General features: G+C 46.2%; 1 protein-coding gene across 4 annotated transcripts in view; it reads left to right on the top strand.

The window, feature by feature from the left end:
• The window catches only part of VAV2 (vav guanine nucleotide exchange factor 2), a 268,102-nt gene that overhangs the window by 223,270 nt on the left and 22,747 nt on the right, over positions 1-22,085 (top strand). For all 4 annotated transcript variants that reach the window (XM_059715659.1, XM_059715660.1, XM_014603789.3 and 1 more), the window contains exons 9-14: positions 8,850-8,949; positions 11,441-11,536; positions 12,032-12,100; positions 18,105-18,191; positions 20,127-20,212; positions 21,637-21,769. In XM_059715659.1, coding sequence (XP_059571642.1) covers positions 8,850-8,949; positions 11,441-11,536; positions 12,032-12,100; positions 18,105-18,191; positions 20,127-20,212; positions 21,637-21,769 — 571 coding nt within the window. The remainder of the gene's footprint in view (positions 1-8,849; positions 8,950-11,440; positions 11,537-12,031; positions 12,101-18,104; positions 18,192-20,126; positions 20,213-21,636; positions 21,770-22,085) is intronic.

The following is a 22,085-nucleotide window of genomic DNA, read 5'->3' as shown; positions in this document are numbered from 1 at the left end:
TGGAACCTCCTCCTCCAAACGGCCAGGCTGTGCTCTTCGTGCGGGTCAGCACCTGTGTTTTATTCATGCCATCACCTTAATGGCCGTGATGCCTGGGAGCAACGAGGCACCTTTTACTTAAGTCTGCTGCTCTCGGTTTATCTGACAAGAGACCGGTCTGCGGCTGCCACATCTGTATCGGGTGGTATTTCCGCAGAGGCAGGTAAAGTCACTGACCCAGTTTCAAAAGGAGCTTGCAAATAACTTTTTTTTTTGGTTTCGAGCGCCTGGAAAACTTCCAGACGTGCAAGTGAATTAATCAGAGCTCCAGCTGTGAGCAGCGAGCGTTTGACTGGCAGCTCCAAATCCTCGCACAGCCTACGGAGACCATGAATACTGAAATGTTCCTTGAAACAAATATTTCTGCTCGCTCGGGTGGAGCAGCAATTTTGCAGGGGCGGTTTTTTTTTGGTATTAAATTGCCGATAAGCCTGTCCTTTCCTTTTCCCATCTGGCCTAATCCGCGCAGAGCCTGTGTCTGAACTAGCAGCTCTCGCCAAGCGGCTGAACTGAGCAGACTAGAATTACCTCGGAAAGGACCGGGGCAAAACGACATCGTTGGCAACACCTATACCGGTGTCGTTATCATCTCCCCACATCTTATCCTGGGGTAGCTGTTTGTTCAACATAGTAGTATGATACTATAATCGTGCCTGCTGTGGACTGGCTAATCTGTCCGTTCCTGACCCTAGAGGAGTTTACCTCAGCGTACAGACTGGTATGTGTTACACAGGTGTCTACACATTCATTGATGTGCTTTTGCTAATGCACGTTAAACTTAATACCTCCATTGGGAGGTACTAGGAAAAGGCACATTAGTCTATTTTAATGCACAGTAGCAAAAGCTCACGGGTTTTTTGTGATGCTTTAATGCGCATTAGAATAGGCTAATGCACATTAAAGTGCATGTGTAGATACGCCCAGTGTGTCTTCTCTCTGGGTCATAGCTAGGATTTAAAAACCTAACTACTATGTGGGATGTGACCCAGAGCTATGGAAGTCATCCCATTGTTTTACCACAAGCATGACAGAGCTGCAAGATCTTCATTGGCTTCCCCTTGACTCTAGACGAGCTGATAGTGTTGGTACTGGCTTAGTTATAAATATTCTGGGATTTTTCTCCATGTCTTATCTAGAGGGGTCACTCTAATTAGTCCTTACTGCCACTGCCTTGGTATAAAAGCAAGGGGTTGCTGAAAGAATTTTTGCCACAACTTCCCGTTTGCATTGAAAGCTTCTCCCTCATTCTTCCCTACAGCATCCAATTTGTGGCTTGCTGATGAATATGAGCTGTGTGTAGGGGACAGGCATGTTATGGTGTTGATGGGTTGCATTACCCTTCTGCATTTTGGTGCTTTTTAATGTATATGAGGGATATGCAGCTGTTCAGAAGGAGCAGCTGTGGTGTGGAGTTAGGACATTGTGCTCAGGGAATTAGGAGACTGTTGTTTTATTCTTGGCCCTGACACTGATTCGTTGGGAAGATTTGGGCAAGTTACTTTCTCTTTCTTGTCTTGCTTGTCCAGCTAGATAGTACATTCTTCAGGAGAGGGTATGTACTTCGCTGTGGGTATGTGCAGCACCTGGCACAGTGGGGCCCTGATTGTGGTTTGGAGGACTTTAAATGCTCTTGCAATAGAAATAAGTCTAAATAGTGAATTAATTTTGCTCGTCAGTGGCTCAGTTCCCAGAACTGGCTTTGAACGAGGTTCTCCGCTCAGGTGATCCAAGTCAGTGGGTTAAAGAGAAGGGGAGACAGGAACTGCTCCTTTCTAGCATCTCAATGATGCAGAATCTGGAAGATAAAATGCTTGTATTTAATCCTCTCTTGTCAGAACTGCTCTTTTCCCACCACAGAGACTGGGATCACTAAATCTGCAAGATGTAAAAAAACCCCTCCTCTTTGTGCAGGGTTATTCCAACACAAAGAAATCAACCTGCACATTTTCAAAAGGTAATGAACATATTCAAGGCTGCCTCTGTCGCAGGCCACACAAACTTCCACGCAGGGACATGCCGATTGCTGGCTTGTTGGGGGCTTTTTGGGGGGGATATTTTGTCTTGGGCATTAAGTGACATTAAAACAGCGTCAAGCAGATCATATAGTCATTATGCCCACGGGCCTGGTGACTTTTCTTCTGAAGGAGGGCAGAGTTTGTTGCAGAGACAGTCATTTCTTTTTGATGTGGGTAGGCGGTTGCCCCAGCTTAGGTTTTGGGGTGCCATTTTGGGGGGTTGGGGTGCCATGCTTTTTATTCACACCAATGGGCACAGAGTTTGACTCAAACTGACAGTGCGCCAAGCGCTGCTAAGAAGGGGAAGAAGAGGAAGGTACAAGTTCAAACGAAGCTTGAGCACCTCTTGTGCTCCCTGAGGATGAGTGGTTTCTCAGCACCTTGCAAAGTGCAAAACTGGACCTGCAAATGTGCTGATGGGGCCACTAGCAAGCCCTGGTGATTTCTGATGTGGTGGGAGAAGAGAGCTCTCCTCCGTTTTTGTTCAGTTGTCCTGCAAAAGAATCCCAGGTTTCCGCACCCTAGCTCCCAAATGACTTTGCTTTGGAGGATTTCCTTCAATGCACAAGGAGGATGCAGTCTTCACACCCCTTTTTGAACATGTCACCCTTGCCAGAACTGCAGCCCCACGACAGAGGTGGCTGTTTCCAGGAGTCACCTGGCTCTGCCCCAGCCAACGCAATCTTAAGTCTAACCAAAGAGCGGAGACTTGTGTAATGAGGGCAGTCCTGGGTGGACATGTCATGCTAGGAAAGATGGACAAGGTCACGTCCTCCATGAAGTTGCTAGACTGACCTCTGAAATACAGCCGATGGCCAACGTCATTTTTATTCGACCTTTCCAAACACCCCAAACCCACCAGTCCCTGGCTTTTGTCCTGGCTCCCATTTTCCATTGCTTTTCCTCTGTCATCTCAGTGCCTTCAAATGAAGCGACCCACGTGGCACGTGGAATCTGGCCTGATGTTCACTTACATTCGTAGCAATGAAAGAGCATCTCTCCCTAGCTTTGGGGTTTAATTTGTTCACACAGAGGTTTCAGGTTGTTTTTTTCCCCTATTGTAAAATCTTAAGATCCTTTGTCTTTTGAGGCTCTCTGGCATGTGACATCTGAGCCTGGATTTTGCTTTTATCTTGAGCCTCGTGAGAGTCATGTAAATTGAATCAAACGAGCTTCTGAACTGCCCAGGCTCTTATTCTGTACAGGTTCGTTTGGCTCCGGCTCTCCCCACCCCCCGTCACGGGAACATGCAGTCCATGTTCCCTCTGCGAACCCGTATTGATCCACGTGCGGGAGGCATTTCTCTCTGCTTGTATCCCTCTAGCCTTAACAACATCCCTTTGAGTGCGTGGTGCGTTCTGCACTTACGGACCTGACACGCAGAATTATTCTGCCTTGCTGTTTTATTGTTTGGGTGGTATTTAGAGGCCCATTGTGCCAGGTTGTATGCGCGGAGCAAAAGAGGCAGGTCCTAAAGAGCGTGGCATTTAAGTAGATTTAGGGTAAGAGAAAGAAAGAAGCACCTTTATTTCACTACTAGGGAGCTAAAGGGTAGCGAAGTGCAGTGACTTGCCTAAGGTCGCTCAGGGAGTGTGTGGCAGAGGTGGGAACTGCGTGGCAGTCGTATGAGCCCCACTGCATTGTATTAATCATTCTGCTTCTCCAAAGCTGTGATCACTACTTTTCCCAGCCTGTCCTGGGTCCAACGGTGCAGTCCAGGCTGGCACAAAGTGAGGAGAGTGCTCAGTAGGATTTCCAATGCATGTGGGTACAAGGATCCAGAAGGGCCGTCTTGCTTCCCCTCCCACGAGTGCCCCTTAGTGCCGTGATGTGCATTATTGGCGTCCCTGTGTCACCTAGCAGCTTTGAAAGTTTGGTTTTAATGTAGTAAAAGAACATTTTAAAGAGTTTATGGGTGCAAATCTGCTCCCTGGGAGCTTTCCCTACTGATTTCAATAGGGCCAGGCATCCACCCCCTGAATCGGGTTGCTGTTTGGAAGCACAGTGTGCGCAGATAACACGGGTCGGCAAGTAGAGGGGAAGCTGCCAGGAGATTTCACCCAGTTCTGCTATTACTGCTGATAGGCGAGCTGCGAGGCTGCCTCCCTTAATGGTTGTAAAGTGCTCGAAGATTGTTACCTGAGAAGGGCAATGTATTTCTCGCGGCTGCTATTGATCCTTGCTGCTAGTTGGCCATCTCTATCATCCAGTGCCGGCTGGTTGAATAGCATCTAAGTTTAGGTGATACGGCACTGGAGACGTACTGCAGAAAAATAGGGAGAAAGCATGAGCCAGGATATAACACGCAGGGCTAGATCCACTTCACTGGGACACCATTTAACAGTGGAGTCTGACCGCGGGGAATCTTTCAGTGGGTTGAAACCCGGGGCTCTTCTCTTTCACGAAGGATCGTCCTGCACAGATTCAAAAGCAGGAAGCAAGCATGCAGTATTACTGAATTGAGCAACGCATGTTACCTCCTGGTGGGAGCAAAGACTGCTGTAATGGCCTGTTGGGGAGGGGAGGGAAAGCAGAAGTGTCCTATCTTGGTGCTGCCGTTCCTTGCGTCCGTCTGTCTGTCTGCTTTTTCGCCTTGCTGCTGCACCGACCTCCCAGACGGGTGAAAGAGCCACCATACAACGCCTCTCCTCCTTCAGACACATCTCTGAAATTCTGCCATCCTTTTCGGATGGCAAGCCTCACAGCACTCGAGGGGGATAGCACAACACGCAGGAGGATGCTGATCTCAAAAATATGCCCGGCCAACTGCTCCTTGGACATATCACAAATCGGAGAATTTAGAGAAGCATTTTAAGGTCCTGCATTATGTATGAGCTGAGTTGCATTATGGATGTAATGGCCGGTGGGCTGATATGATGGGTGGACTCTCCTGGAAAAACATTTGCGGTCCCTCTTCCCTGAAAGCTTCAGATGCAAGGAGAATCCGGCTGATTAGGGACAGAGTGAAATAGCTGCTGGTCTCGCCGATCTAATGAGACTAGAGCAGGGGTGGGCAAAATGCGGCCCGGGGGCCGGATGCGGCCCGCCAAGCCATTCTATCCGGCCCGCGGGGCCTCTAAAAAATTTAGAAAATTAATATTTATCTGCCATGGGCTGCCTGTCATGCGGCGCTCGATAGCTTGCCAAAACTCAGTAAGCGGCCCTCTGCCCAAAATAATTGCCCGCCCCTGGACTAGAGTCATGTTTTCATATGGCTCTGTTATGGGAAAGAGGGCCTCCCTCTTTCCCGTAAAAGGAAGGGTCTTGGACTTTTTTCTTTGGTGTAGGGACTGTGTGAAGGCATTATTTGTGTTTGGCTATCCTCCTGACATCCAACTGAGACCAGGGCCCAATGCGCCCAAAGCATAAGTATTGTCAGTCGTGCCTGGCTCTGACAGCTTAGCGAGATGGTCCGTGTATCACATAACGAGTAATTAAGGTCAACAATGGGCGGGAGAAGGGAATTGTAGTTTTCCCCGTTGCAAACTGAGGCAGAGCAACTTGCCCTAAGTTATTATCGGAGGACTGTGCGGTGCAGCCAGGAAAAGAGCATGGGTCTCCAGAGCCCAGTCCAGCGCCTTAATCCTAGGAACGCCCTTCGTTTCTAACATATCATCGCTGTTCTTTATTTTTACACGTGCCTGCAGAGGCTGCCGAACACAGTGATGCATCGCTCCCGTGCATCGTGGGTTTTTCCTTAAGCACAATAGTTTGTAAATCTTGTGCGATGTAAGCCAAAGGTTTGGAATTGATGTTCCTGGCGCTCCTTTTGAACCATCTCGGTGCTGACAGCCGAGATATGATCGTACATGTTCAGAAGTTGTCAAGGGGGGGGAAGCCGGAAGAATAATCTGCATTGACTGCAGCTTCATCAGGTATCGAGAATCCCATAAATCTCTCCATTCAATTACTTGGCTGGATTTGAGAATTGCAGATTTACAAAGCGGCGCCGGGTCAGGTGTGCAGCGATCTCCTCCACCGCGTGACAGGGCTCTGAAATAATGGATGGGTTACAGCCCATGGTAGCATATGAGTCTTGTCTTATCAGCAACAGTACAGTTAATGGCTAGAAACTGAGGGGGGGGAGAAGGGAAGTAACCATCCTCATACAGGATTAATGAGCTTTTGAGTGAAATACCCACAGCAAGATTTTTTTTCATTGTGTCTGGCTGCTTAAATTTACAGCCAGTGTAAACTTGGGGAGGTGGAATATGCTGACCGGGTTCCCAAGCACACTTGCCCACAGGGTACCATAGCCAGTAATTAAAAAAAACCCAACCCAGCATGAACTCAGGTAAGTCGCTTGGTCCTACAAGTGTTTGTTCCCATGCCAGGCTACAGTGACTCCAGCTGAATTTGATAAGGCTGCCTACCTTGTGTAAACCCTTTTACATGTCGGCAAACCCAGAGCCTAGCACACTGGGGCCCAGACGTCAGGGAGGTCTTCTCTTTTCTACTGTAATTATAATCCTGAGCATTTTGAAAGAGGGGAAGGAGCATTGCACAGCGATCCAGGGACCAGACTGAAATGCAGGAATCCTCCCTTCCGTTACCAGATCCTCGCTACAGACTCGCTTTGTGAACTTGATCAAGTCATTTTGCCATCATTTATAAAGCAGGGCTGATAATGCTTGCCTGCCTCAAAGAAGTGTTGGGAGGGCTGGTAAAAAAAAAAAAATAAAAGTTTGGAGCATCTTGCACGGAAAAGGCACACGTGCTCGAGGCTGCTGCTGATCGTTTCGTAGAACGTGCGCCGCGTCCATTGGTGGTTGGGAGAACAACGGTGCGTTGTGCAGCGGCTGAGAGACCAGCTATGTAGCTTCCTAGCATCGGGGTGGTCAGCTGGCAGCCTCAGCGAAAGTTTTTTTCTTTGACCTTTTAAGGCTTCCCAGGCCAGTCGCCTGTTTTGTCGCACTGCGTGCACGTTCGCCTTGTGCAAATTATACCGCTAACACGACATAGCATGGAAAACAAAGCAGTGGTAATTAAAGAGGGGAGAGCTGATTAAGATGTCAGGGGGGATCACTGCTTATGCTGTAATCTCAAGAAAAGCCATAGCTGTAGCAGGGCATGCTATTTAGCAGCCATTGTACGTGGCATCTGCATCCAGCGTAATGGCAATCAGCAGTGATAGGACCCTCCTCCCCCACTCACGCTCCTTTTACCTTCGCATATACGGAGCCGATCGATCCTCTGTCTTGCTCAGAAGTCAGCTCAGTGAAGCCCCCGGAGTGCTCCTAGTGAATAAATTGCCTGTGATGTATAGCGAGGGTGAAAGGGGCCATAACGACTAGTAACGTGGGAAGGGGAAAGGTGCAGTAATGATGAGGAAAGGCTCTGTTGTGTAGAGCAATGCGCTTCCTTTGGGATTGTTCCCTAAACAAGGACACACGACTACCCTGGGCAAGCAGGGGCAAGGGTGCTGCGTTGACTGCCATGAATCCAGCCATGAGCAGGGAGCAGAAGGTGCAGTGGGGGTGAGCCTGAAGTCACTTTAGGTATCATTTGCTGTGCCTTTTAATGGCCCCACTGACTGTTTGCTGGCAGGGCATGCAGCTCCCCAGGACTGATGCATTGCCTAAGAGGTCTCTGACTGTCCTGGACTGGGGAAAACAGCTGGATACAGAGAAACAGGAGCATATGGACGCCTTGGCTTAAAGTGTGTTAATGGCAGAGTTGTTCTAACACCCCTCCCAGCTCTGTTCAGTTTGTGGGCAATGCCATTTCTATTGCAGTTATGGGATCAGATGCACTGTGCATGGCCGAGCGTACTTACTTACCATGGATGATGCTGTTTTATAACAAGCTGATAAGGGCAGATCTCCATGTTGGGAGTTTATCGTGGTGTTTTGGTGGGGGGGCAGTTAATGCTTCTTTCTGAAACAGAGTTTGGGCACCATGTATTAGGTTTGCAGATGAGCTTGGGCCACAGGAATGGTCTGGACGATGCCTTTTGGGACAAACTTTTTTGTTCTGTCTTTGTACAGCACCTAGCACGCTGGAGACCTAGTGCATAGCTAGGCACTGCTGCCGCTGAAAGAACGAAGAAGGATGTTGAGTCCTTGGGGCTGGGTGCAGCTTGCTATGCAAATAAAGACCGGGCAGGGACCCAGCGTCTGACTCAGAACCGAGCTTTCCTGAAGTCCTGAGACATCCCCGCTCCGGTGTTTTGATTCAGGCCTACCGCAAAACTGCTTCAAAGAAGCTCTTGTGTGAAATGGAGAAGCGGGCTCAGGCTTTTGGAGAACTAGAAATGCAGGGGATAAGCAGATGCCCTCTGCTGGGCTGGTTTGTGTGTGCTCGGAAAGAGGAAATAGTCGTGGGTTTCCAAATGAAAAATCTCGAGTCCTTTCCTCCCGCACGAACAGGAGGTTCGTGGCAATCGGAGCGTTAGCAGTGCATCATCTAATTAGAGCTGAGCGTCCGATCTCACCCAAGCAAACTTGGAAGCAGGGGGGTTATAGACCATGGCTGGAAATACGCCCAGGCTCTGGGATCTGACAAGTAAGGGATGAACAGTGGCACATCACAACATGGACAACTTGAAAAGCCTTTTCCACTTGTTCCTGGCCTAAGTTTGGTGGCCGGACTCCCATGCGGGCTCGAACATGCCCCTCTGAAAACCTCAGAGGGTTTCAATATTAGAGTGGCGCAGTAAAAAAGTGTTAATACTTGGCTAAGCGGTTATACCGGAGAGCAGCTGTTTGCTTTGTGCTTGTACCATATATTTTTTTATAATGAGTAATAACTGCCAGCAAGTGTTTCCGATTAAATTTGTGATTTCCCCCACTACAGGCTATTGATTTATGGCAAGTACTGCAGCCATATGGAATATGCCCAGAATACTCTGAACCACCTCATCGCCAACAGAGAGGACGTTAGGCAAAAAGTAGAGGTAAGTAGGCTTAGGGGCGTTGAGAAAAATGCACAAGCCATCCAGTTCAGCATGTCTTTTCGGCCTCCCCCCTGCATGCACTTCAGCTACTGGGACACAACAAACTTTGGAAATACCCCATAAGGGATTTTAGTTAGTGAGGAAGGGAAAAAACATGCAAGCAATATGGGATATGGGTGCTGGGGGACTCAAAGGGGAAAGCTGTTTGTGGTACCCAGGTCCTGGGATGGCCACCATGCCCTGGGGGAAGTTAGAATAGTTCCAGGTGTAACCTAAAGCCGCCCTGAAGGTTACTGGGCAGCCTGGAGCAGAACACAATCTCCAGGCTCGCGTGGGTCTCTTGCACGGCTGGGTCTCTTGTGACTTTATGGAGGGGCAGTTAACCCTGCAGCACGCAGGCCGGGGAGTGTCACCCTCTGAGCCCCGTGCTTTGTCGAAGGGACGTCACCTTGCAGGAGCGGGTCTGGCTCCCCCAGCCACCTCTTTGATTTCAGGGGGCAGAAGCTTTTCCCCATGTCCTGGCACTGCTAACTACTAAGCTCCTGTGCCTAGAGACTCCCTGCTGCCTCTCATCTCTGTATTGCTCAGAAGCACTCATAGGGCTGTGTGCGCTCAAAGCTGTCTGCCATTGCCCCCCGGGTCTCCACAGCCTAAGGTGACTGCCATGAGGCCTCCCACCCCATTTAGATTCAATTCTTTATTACCGTTGTCTGTTAAGGACCTAATTGGCGGCCAGTGAGAGACTTTTTGTCGATTCCAGTGAACTCGGGATCAAGAGGTATCTTGCACAGATGTGCTTCTGATGCTAAAGCCAGGCATGCTTTGGGCCAACTCTGTATGGCACACCTCCACACGCACAGCTGCCAACCTTGGGTCTGCTCCACACCACCCCAGGCCTTCCGCTGTACTAGTTTTGTGCCTCCTTTGAGGAGAGACTTTGGACCAAATTCAGCTCTTGCATGAGTTGTGACAACCTGCATTGAAGTGAGCAGGAGCTGAGCCCAGGCTGAATTGGTTTCGGGTCCTAAGTGGTTGAACATCCTCAGTTTGTGTCCAAAATCTAGGAAGCCACTCCACCACATCCTATTTAGATCCACAGTTACCTGCATCACAGGGGAAAACCCATAAGGATTTCTCGTCTTTAGGTACTGATGAGGCCCCCATAAATATACAAGGGTGTTTCAGGATCAAATGGCCACCCATGCGGCCATGTCACTTTGCTACATGGAGAAGTGACATGGTCCAGTAAATGATCATTGCACACACAATGGTATTATCTTGAAATTGCTATTCATTTCTGAAACACCCTTGTAGTATCTGTGCGCCTCAAACTCTTGAATGTGCTATTCCTCATAACACCCTGGGAAGGTGTGGGAGGTGGTTTTATGGAGGGGGAATTGAAGCAAAATGAAAATAAAGTAGTGTCCTAAAGGTGTTTGGATAGCATCCAAATACCTTTAAAAATCTGGACTTAAGTGACTTTGCCAAAGTCTCACAAGAGGTCCGTGGCAAAGCACAATTCAACCCTAGCCTCTCATAATCAAAGACTAGCTAGGTTGTCCCACTAGGCCTACCCACTAGACTCCCTTTCCTTTCTGATTTAAGTGGCAATGTAAACAGGGTCTGATTCAGATTATTGTGCAAAACAAAGAAACCCCAGACAAGACAAAGCTTTTGAGCTGCTATTTGTTTCCCACTCTAATTCTTGCATCTGGCGTGATGTTAATCTCGACATGCCGGGCTGTCGGGGCCTGTTACTTTATGTTCCGCAAATGGGCTTTGATTCTGTGTGCAAAAGCAGCAACGGCTCGCGCAGAATAACTAGGTTTGTTCTTTAAACATGCACCTCTGGGTTTTGCATCAAAATGTTGTGGTCCAAATTAGTCCCAGAATCAGAGATGCAGCTGCTGTGACCTCTAGCTATTTGCTCACTTTTCCTCATTTAACTCCATTTCCATTTGGTAGCAGAGCCAGTCTCGCCAGGGAATCTAGTTGGCAGTGAATCAGTCTCATCTCAATGCACAGGCGTCTGATGTTAAATATGGCCTGGGCTAAGGGAGCATTTGTGTAGATATGTTTTTTTTTACCTTAGTGGATCTGGGTCAGAATAGCACAATGTCCCAGTTAAAACTTCCCCTATGAAGACCAGATAGGATTTCCATCAGAAGTTAGCAATCCAGCCTCTGAGCCAGCTGGAGTGGTCACTGAGCAAAGCATGAGGATTGTGTCTGCTGTAGTTTCTCCTGGCAGGCGACAGGAGCAAGAGCTCAAATCTAGGTTTCCTACATGGCAGTGCAGAATAGCATAGCTAGCACTGGAAAAGGTAGGAGGCATTGTCTGTAAAACTTAACTGAAAACCCTGCCCCTTCTAACCCAGGAGGTGTACTGGAAAATCAGGAGTTAATGATGTTTTAAGAGTTAACAGGAGCAAACCAAATCTGCCTTAGAACTGTGTGTCTTTTCCCCACTGCTTTGCTTTCTTGTTTGTCAGGAATGCACATTAAAGGTTCAGGAGGGGAAGTTCAAATTGCAAGATCTGCTGGTGGTGCCAATGCAGAGGGTCTTGAAGTATCATCTCCTATTAAAAGTAAGTGTTTCGGCATTCGAATTTCCTCGTGGCTGCCTTCCCCCACTGTTGCGTCCCTGGGCTTTTCCAGCAGAAAATGGAATCATCATTTCAAGGCGTGGAGCAAGGGCTTTTTATCCTCTGAACAAAATAATTACTACAGCTGCTTAGCACGACACAATATCTGTGCCGTCTTTTAAAGTACAGCGACCTAGGGTAATTCCACACTTGTTAGCCAGGAGAGGCAGCTAATTAATATAAAATAAGCTTGCATATAATCTGATTACGTGTGAAATTCCTCCCGCCAGCTCTGTGTCATGGAGCCACTGAATGCAAACAGCTTTTGCTGGTGCCTCCCCTTCTAGTTGTAGCCGAGGACCGCCTGCCAGAGTGCCGCTGCTCTATGTTCAGAGTGGCATGCGGTAATTGCTTTATGGCTTGTAGCATGTGCTTGTAACATGATGTGGGCAGTAGTGTGTGAAACTTCACTCACGGTCCCGCAATGTTTTCTTCCAGGAGCTTCTCAGCCACTCGTCAGATCGGCCTGAGAAGCAGCAGCTCAAGGAAGCTTTGGAAGCCATGCAGGTAGGGGGCACGGCCTAGCAGCAAGGAAGTCATAACGGCAGCATGTTGGGTAATTCCTCATGCTGTTCTGAAGGATGTTGAGCTTGAGTTAAACTGGGGTGTGGACTATTGGCATTATTTTTTTATTACAAGAGCTCCTGAGAAGTTGGGACTCTGTCGTATGGACAGTAGGGCTGTGGGAAATTTCACTGGCTGTTTCAATTCATTTTGAGCTTGAAACAGCGAAACTGAATCGAAACAAAGGGCTTTGAAACAGCCTCGAAACAAAATGAGGCTAGTCGAAACGTTTCGAAAGTTTCAAAATGTTTTGAGTTTCGAAGCAGCCAGCAGTGAGGTGGTGGGAGACAGGGGAGAACCAGGGCTGTGCTTCCAGCAGCAGCTGGGAGCACAGCCCTGGCTCTCTCCATCTCCTGCTGCCGGGCTGTGGGAAGCCTATCACAGTGCAGGGGAAGGGAACTGAGCCTGGGCTCAGTTCCCCTCCTAAGTGCTGCATTCGGGCTGGGGAAAGGAACTGAACCCCATCGTTCAGTTCCCCTCCCCAGCCCTAAGCTAGATTGGGCTGGGGATGGGAAGTCAGCCCAGCTGGGCTGAGTTCCTTTCCACAGCACAATGCTCAAGCTGAGGTTCATTTCCCCAGCCAGATTGTGGGGCTGGGGTTGGGAACTCAGCCCAGCTGGGCTGACTTCCCATCCCCAGCCTGATAGTCCGGAGGAACATCGAAACAGCCTCAGTATTTCTATGAAGTGAAACAGAACTGCTGTTTCAACTCAAAATGAAATTCAGAACAAGACACCGTTCTGTCCAAACCTCGAAACTGAAGTCGAAATGGAACAATGCCATTTTGCACAGCCCTAATGAACCCTGTACAAGCACAGAGCTTGCTTCCTAAAAGACAATGATGTGTATAAATAAAACAGGTTTGGATGCTCCACATCACTCAGCTTGGGGATACTGAGATTCTACAAAAGTCTGATTTTCTTTGCAAACTCTTCAAATGAGTGAGGCTTATGCCAGGATAATACTTCTCCCTGGTAGAGGGGAGGTCAGTAATATAAATCATAAAAAGAATGAGGGTTGGAAGGGAACTCAAGAGGTCCAGTCCCCTGCTCAAAGCAGGACCATTCCCAACTAGATCATCCTGGTCAAGGCTTTGTCTACCTGGGTCTTGAAAACCTTCAAGGACGGCGAGTCCATCCTTGGATGGAGGAACTTCAGAGGGAAACGTATCAGACTGAAGATGAGAGACCACTTTCCCTTTAAACCAGCTGTGTGTTCATTGGTTGGTATGTGAATCGTTATTTCACAACAGACAGGGAACTGTCACTGCTACTTCCCCTAGGAGGAGGCTGGCATCTTATTGACATATTAAGACTGATTACCATTGTATGGAATTGTCATATCCCCCATTTGACTCTGGCTTTTGCTTTTGCAAATCTGAAGTAATTCCTCGGACACCAGTGGTGTTACTCTGAATCCAAATGTGTGCCGTGAAAATCATAGTCATCCTTCTAGGTCTCTGCCTTATTTTTGTGCGAAGCAGAAGTGGACATGCTGTAATTCAGGCCCCGGAACTGGAGATGGCTGGGGATTTTCCATCGAAGCATTGCTTTTTTGAAACAGAAAATGGCTTTTCTGCAAACTGAACATTTCTGAAACAAAACCTCCATTTTTAGTTACAAACACTTGAGATTTCAGTGAAAACCTGAAAAAATAAGAGGGGGGAAAATTCAGCAAAGACTAAATAAAAACTAGCTTCCATGATGTGTTTCCCACTACCCTGTCCCCCAAACTTTGAATTCCTATTCTTGTAACTCTCAGCAGAACCTGGCTTTCAAAGACTGGCGGTTCACCCCGAGTCATCTTCTGATAGTGTTGTAGAGCCTGTGTCCCTGGGCTGGCCAATACATTCTGAGGTCATTGTGAGGTTTTCTACCTCTGAGGCTTTTTCTTGAATTATGCTGAATTTCCCAGGACTGGCTTAAGTTCAGTGACCTTTTTAAACATTAACCCTGCTAGCCAAAACTGGTCCATAGGTTATTTTAAAGTTAGGATCGCTTGAAAGACGTTGCATTCTAACCCCCAGCTACACAAGACATGAACACGAGTAATCAGTGACTTATCTCCTCCGTCTTGGAGATCTTTCTTATATTGACTATATCACATTACAGGCCTAAACATTTGGATTCCAGTAAAATATCTTTTTTTCTGAAATTCCTTCTTTGTGCCATGCAAATGGTCTGTGTGCCCTGCGTGGCTTTCTGACGGCCATGTAACAGTTTATATTCCTAACTGACTGAGGATCAAGGGAGACCTTCTGCTCCAAGGATTAAAAACTATGGAGCCAATGCTGCCAGATGCTCTGCAGCCTTCAATGCCTACCATAGCCCGCATGAAGTAAGGGAGCTCAGTACTTTATGGGATGAGGCCCATGGGCATTTATTCACTGAGATATATAAGCAGGTGCTTAACTTAAAATAAAGAGTTTCATATGCCTGAATTCAGGCACGTGCTTAAGGTCCTTGTTGAACTGAGATTGAGGTGCGCGTAATCTGCATTTCACATAAAGGGTATACATCCCCTCGGGATACATGGGCCCAGTCTACAGTCCACTGAAGTCCATTGGAATCTCTCTGTTAACTTCAGTGGGCCTGGTCTGTTTTGACTATATTTTTTACCGTCTGTGCTGGAAGCATCAGCAAATGCATGTCTGGGACTAGCAGAAGATGCACAGATAGACTGGAGAAAAAATAACTCTGAGCAACGAACAGTAGTTGAAGCTGGGAACAGGCGAAAGAATTGGGAAGGAGAACCTTTCTTGAAAATGCATTGGTGTGTTTTAGTATACAAGAGGGAGACGTTCCTTCTTCCTGTAGTGCTGGATGCTGGTTCAAGCTATTTCATCTCCAATCAATAATTCCCAATCCGAAAATTCACCATCCGTTGTGTGATTAAATGAAAAATCAAACTTGGCCAAGGTTGTGAAAAGGGAGTGAGTCCTGTATGCTTTTTCCATGTACTGCTTTGGTGTCTTTGTTTTTTGAAGAGAGGAGTTTCTGTCAAACGAGATGCTGGAGCAATAAAAAAATAAAAAACCCAAGCCCCGGCTGTGTCACAAGTTCAGCATTTTCTTTATGAAGCTGCCAATAGCCATCAGACAGGATTGTCTGCTTTAGTTTTTGCACATCATCAGGGTAGAGATTTGACTCAGACTGTGTGGGACTTGCCGTGGGCCTAGGAAGTAGCAAAATGTGACTGTACTTTCTGCGCAAATTTAGATTTAGTTCTCAAGTAATTTATTTCATTTAGATTCTAACCTTGCTCTTGAGTGTTAGAAAACATTGAATACACAAATGATATGTTCGATGGCCTGGTTAGACAGGCCTAGGGATAAATCTTCCAAGGGGTTGAACCTTGTGTTGTCTCCTGCTTTGCGCACATTTTAAAGATAGGGTTCAGGTTTGCACAAGCTGGTGGTCGGTGTTGTGCAATGCAAGGTTGTTCGTTCAGGATTTGCACACATATCTGTTTGGGGCGTGCAGGATCCCCTCACCTGGCTGTCCAGTCTTGCTTGCAAAAAAATTGTTTTGGAAACAAGTTGGCATCATGTTCATTAAATTGCAAATGGGACCAGTTGCTGAGTCCTTTCATTTCATTCCCTGTGTATGTCAGCCCTCTGTGTGCATGGGAGATGATCTACTCAGTAGGAGAAGGCAGATGAGAGCAGTGCAGGGCACAGCTTCGGAGGAGTTTGACACCCAAGGGAATCTTACCTCACCTGATTAAGCTTTCTGTTCCATTTTTCTTCTTAAGTGTTACTGCTACTGCCTCTTTTCAATGGGCATGATGTGATGTTATAAGCATTGTCATTTAGGTTTGCGATTATCATCTGTGATTAATCCCCCTGGTGTTGGAAAGCTGAGGAAGAGTTGAACTCGAGGGGATGTCTTGAGAAATGCTGTGTTCAGATTTAATCCAAGTTGACAAGAGTTGCGATTTGAAGGAAAAGAGACAGAAGAGCCAAGATAAGAAGTGCATCCATAGATAGGTCTATTTATAAATATAGGTATAAAATACTGTTAAAAATGTAGTAGAAAATTATTTGGATGGGAGAAAGGAGTTTTCCTCTGCTGTATGGGTCAGACTCAGGGCGGCAAGGAAGCAAGCTGTACAATGCAATGACAATGTACAGTGAGAAGAAGACACAGAAATGTAGGGTTTTCCCTACAGAAATGTAGGAAATCCTCTAGGGTTTTCCTCTTCTGGGAAGCATCTTTTTAATGAAATCCAACTTTGTGTAGCTGAGCTTTGTGAGGCTTGTGCATCTCCATGGCAGGTGCTGTAAATTCAGGCGTTTCTACAGTTTTTCTGCATGCTGTTTTTTTTACCTTTCAAAGGACTTCAGCATTCAAAAGTTGCTGCTTCGATAGGCCCCACTCCATGACAACCCTGAATAAGTAAATTGTGTGGAAATAAATGGGACTAGCAAATGTTTCGTGGTTTTCTGGAGGGGGACCATGGTACCAAAAGGGGTCTGGGCCCCTTAGAAGCAAGTATGTGGACAAGGCAGACTTCCAGGGTTACTATCTACTGGGTTAATGTATTGACAGGGGATGTGGCAGAAGTATATTGATTAAGATCATTAATTGGTTTGTGCCTTTTGTAGTAGGATGGAAATGAAGGACATTCCAGGTGCGGAAAGCCGGTGGGATAAAAGATAGAGGGCAATGAAGGGAGCAAGGAGGGGATACAAAGGACCTTAACTATTCAGAAGGCATCTCAAAGGGTGCCTTGGCTACAGAGGACCTTGGCTACAGAGGATTACATGAAAGTGGCATGTCCTGCAGTGTTGTAGTTCCTAAAACTTCCTTTAGCTGATCTAATAAAAGATATCACATTTACCCAAAGAGCCTTGTCTTCCTATGTCCTTAGACCAGGGGTGGGCAGTTATTTTGGGCAGAGGGTCACTTACCAAGTTTTGGCAAGCTGTCGAGGGCCGCATTTCCCTCTCCAGCTCAGGGGAGCAGGAACAGCCTCACGGTCCCAGGCCAGAAGCCTTTGCTAGGCAGGGACTTCTGTTTGGGGGGGCAGGGCTGGGTGGGCCTTGCTGCTGGGTCCTACTGCTGGCTTCCCCTGGGTCCTGGCTGCCTGTCATCTTTGACAGGCAGCCAGGAGCAAATAAATATTACATTTTCTAAATTTTTTAGGGGCCCCGCAAGCCGGATAGAATGGCTTGGCAGGCCGGATCTGGCCCCCTGGGCCATATTTGCCCACCCCTGCCTTAGACCAACACGGCTACAACCGATATCCCCTAAATCTTGCCTGTGCTTCTAATGCTAGTTCAGCTTCCTGCCCTCTCCTGTTCATCAGCAGAATTACAGCACCTGTCTGTTTGAATAAGTAACTTGCCCAAGAAGGGCATGAGGGGAAAGGGTGGGAGAGTGTTTCACACCAATACCTTTCAAACAGGTTTAATGCTATAGTAGGCAGCAGAGTACTGACACAGCCAGTATTGGGAGTGATCCCAGGCATGCTTATGTAACCCATGTGCTTGTGTTTAATCGGTGGATTATAGGGGTATAGGTTGTAGCCATGTTGGTCTAAGGACATAGGCAGACAAGGTTCTTTGGGTAAATCCAATATCTTTTATCAGACTAACTGATAGTTGGGAAAAAAATAGTATTGGCAAACTTGCCAAAAAAAATTTTCCAACTATTGAAGCTGGTCTAATAAAAGATATCATATTCACCCAAAGAAGCTTGTCGATCAATGGATTATGGTTTTCAATCCAGCAGAAATATTCTGAACTCATTCTGAGTTTCCAGTTGATTTTTTCCCCTTGACAAAGCCTCCGTTCAGAAGGTGCTGCTTTTTGTTCACATTCCTTCAGTGTGGCTGATACCTTTGCTTGGCAAAGTGGCCACTTGTATTTTATCACATTTTTAACAAGGATTCTTGATTAGGAGGGAACAAGGAAAACTGAATTAACATTTGTTTTTCCATTCAGGACTTGGCCATGTACATAAATGAAGTCAAGAGAGACAAAGAAACCTTAAAGAAAATAAGTGAATTTCAGAGCTCTATAGAAAACTTGGTAAGTTTGACTTATTTCTCCCTCTTTTCCTTCTTTCTATTTTAACTTTATTAATATACATAAACTTTCCATACACAGATTCACAGAAGTTTAGGGCTAGAAGGGTTCTCGTCAAATCCTTGGATCTAGCCCCCCTGCTCCCTTAATAAATCTTACTTGTACCCTCTGTTTGTTATCTATGAAAGACTCATTTTGGCTTGGTTGGTCTCTTATCACTATCTCCGGATTTATTTTGTTCACATTTCAAAAATGACATTTACACATTGTAACATCTACTTCATCTTTGATATCATTTTTCCCATTAACTTTCCCTATACTTTCTATCCTTATGCCACTAATATTAGGCATCTGATTTTTTTCTCAGAAAAACTCACATCTGGCTGCTATTTAAAATATGTTATTGTACTGTAAAGGTAATGGAGCAGATGAATAAACATCACTAAATCATGGGAAAGGGCTAATGTATTGTGAAGTATGTCACTCCAAAAACACAAGGACCAAATGCAATCAGATCTGATTTTTTTTAAAACCCTCCGAGATGCCTTCTGCAGACCTGATGCAGCGAGGTGCAGTTGAGGCCAATGGTTCCTGAAAGCACGCAGGAGCTTATGTGATGCTGTTTTACCCCAAGTCCGTTTCAGGACAGAGCTGTCTCTCTTAGATGAGTATTTGACAGCTGGGACAGCATCCTTCCTTTTCAGGAGAAGCCTGAGAAAAATCAGTGGGATGTGAGCTTTTCCGGCTCATAGATTTTGATAGACCCCATTACAATAAACCCTGATCTGTACAAACAATTAAACACCATGTTCTATAACATTTGGAATTCAAATGGGAGTTTTAAGCATCTGCTTTTCCCCGCTGCAGTCGGAGAGCTGGTATGACACGTGGAAGATGAAATGTTAGCAAAGCCGTCATTCCTTTCTTCAAATCAATCCCACGCACGTTCTGCTTTGTGCTTAATTTCATTTCTCCGCGCTGGAAGTTGTAGATTTATTCGTATTATGCATAAGAACCTGTAAAGGGCAGTCATGCAGTAATGACAGATTATACACACAGCTGTTTACAATATTTATATTTCTTATCAACAGTGACACTTGATTCAAGAATTTGTTTTATATCCAAAAAAGTAAAAAAAAGAGCACTGTGTAGGTGGAGCTATTAATACCACTCAATAATACAACGCTGGGGAGCATTTTGTTTGCGAGTTTTGTGGCCTAACAAAGGCCCGGACAAGAACTTTAGACCCCAGTCTCTTCCAAATTTCTGATTTTGGAGCAGCCAAAGCCAGAAGGGGTCTAGTATTCTTGTTTCACTCTTCCTAGAAAATGTTGGGAGAGAAGCTCATCTCATGAGATTTCTTCACTTTTGGGCTGGCATCTTGCAAGAGGGATGGGATTGCTAGACCTTGCACACAAAACATTGCCTTGGTTGGTCATCCGAGTCCAGCAGTAACTAATCTCCTCTTAATCTGGATCCTAACACAACTGGCATAGACCCTTCTCGATGGTGCTAGTGATCCACCTGGAATTCAGCATTGCTTTAGGTGATGCTGGTTATATGAATCTGTGCTGCTCAGTGCAAACTATGTTGGAAGTGGCCTAGGATATCATTTTGCAAGAAAGGGCCTCCTTTTCTTACTGGGACCTGGGAATGTTCTCCTATTGTGAGGAGGTTCATCAGAACCAGCATCGTTCCCATGACGGTGTGCTTTTGTACAGTTATTTTACAGATTTGGACCCGAACGATGTTGCTGCGTGCCTGTTTTCAGATCTCAGTCGGGCTTCAGTAGGGAAGGTCTTTGTTCTTTGTTTTCTTAGGGAAATATCTCGTTTATTTTTATGAGAGGAGCGCTCTGACGTCTATTCAGTTCAGAGCCTTTCAACATTTCAAACCTCTCCTTGCTGTGACATCTAAGCTGGATTTTGCTCTCCACAGCAAGTGAAACTGGAAGAATTCGGGAGGCCGAAGATAGACGGTGAACTGAAAGTGCGTTCAATAGTAAACCACACAAAGCAGGACAGGTGAGTGGCTGAAGGAGGGATTAAATAGCAAAAGGGATGAGGTTACAAAATGCACCAAAAAACCTGAGGTCCCCCTTCTTGCACGCACCCTGATGGACTCCAGTGTAACTGGATGGTGGTCTTACTATTGTATTTATACATTAGTTTTTTTTATGCCACCCTTCCCAACAAAGGCTCAGGGCTGCTTACAGTAAGAGACCAAAATGACTTGTAAAAGCACAAAAAGTGTTAAAAGCCTAGATATCCTATTTGCTATTTGTGGTGCTGTTAGTTCTGAGAGCTGCCATCGGCACGACTTTTAGCCGCTGACCTCCAATCAGTATTGGAAACTAAGTGGCCCATGATGAGGAAGTTATAGGCAAGCTGCAAAACGTAGGTCTGAATGAAATCCGATTTGGATGGTGAATACCACGCTCCGAAGTGAGGGGGGTGTTCACGTCATGCGTTTTAATGTACGCCCCAGTTACATCTCTCCGGATGCCTGGAAGTAGTGCTTCCAGGTCGGATATGGAAGTATAAAATAATTGGAATTGTAGAGTCCACGGGCTTCTTGCACGGTGAAGTGCCAGGGTTATATTTTGGTACTTGAAATCTCTGGGTTTGTAGACCTAAAGCACTCTGGGGCTTTGCAAATAAAAATGTTCCATGCTCCATTTTAGGTTCAGTGCCAACATGTACAGTTTTGGAAACTGAAGTTAAGTCAACAGTGATTTAAACTGACTTTGAGTCCTGCATCGCTTGCACTCAGAGGAAAAGTGTTCCCTTTTTCTGTGGAGTAAAATGATCCACTTGTCTATGGAGGAGATTCTCTTTGCTAGGTTGATGTAGCCAGCAGATCAAAGAGAGGTGGTGGGCTTTTCCCTTTGCAGTGTGCTGTCTTTCCTAGGGGGTACCTGCGCCTGAAATACAAAGCATCTGGCTAGTGTTCTGGGTCACAGTCATTCAGGAAGCAAAGCTGAGATGTCTGTTGAATGCCTGGCTTGCATAGATAGGAGAAACCTTTAAAAGCCTTACCTGTCCTTTGAGAGCCATCTAAGCAAAAGTCAGAACTTTTCCTTAGAAGAAGAATTGTTCCCCCCAAAGAAATTTTCCCAAGCAAAATTTAACCTTTGATTTGGTTTTCACCGTGTTCCTCCCTCGCCACTAAAGAACTTCCATTAGTGTGATCCATGGGCTAAATTTTCTATTGTAACCTGAGCTGAATGACGCCAAAGGGACACTTGGCCCCACATTTCTAGACATTTTGTCCTCATTTGCTAGGGCATTATCTAGAGTCGCATTGACACAAAGTGCCTTAGCATTAAATTATTATGCTGTTAGGAATGTTTAACAGCTCTGGCCAGGGGTAGCCTCCGCAGAGCTTTCTCGATGCCTTCTCGGAAAGGTGTGTATAATTAGGTGTTGGATTTGGGTTTTGTTGGCAGGTATTTATTTTTATTTGATAAAGTCGTAATCGTCTGCAAAAGAAAAGGCTACAATTATGAGCTGAAGGAAATTATTGAGCTGTTCTTCCATAAGATGACCGACGATCCCATGAACAACAAGGACATTAAAAAGGTAGGCAGAAAAAGCCCTCTTAGTCCTGCTGACTAGCTTTTCTTAACCATTCAGGCTGGGACCCTTGGGCATCCCTTTCCCCCCTCAGTTGCCCACAAACAGCAGACAATAAGTCTTTTTATTTTAAGGCAGCCTTCAGAGATTGAAAATGCTTGGTAATGGAGATTGAGCCTGGTCCCTTGATCCCAGAGTCTGCAAACCCTCAAGAAGTTAAAATGAGTTGATTAAAACAGATGAAGTTACTCCGGCAGTAGAGAAGACACCTTTAGAGAGCACAATTTGGACAGAAGAGGAATAGATAAGCAGCCCCAAAACA

Source organism: Alligator mississippiensis, chromosome 12 (assembly GCF_030867095.1).
Source record: "Alligator mississippiensis isolate rAllMis1 chromosome 12, rAllMis1, whole genome shotgun sequence".
Classification (NCBI taxonomy): Eukaryota; Metazoa; Chordata; order Crocodylia; family Alligatoridae; genus Alligator; species Alligator mississippiensis.
Note: the sequence above shows the minus strand (reverse complement) of the source record. Positions and strands in the feature narration are given on the sequence as shown.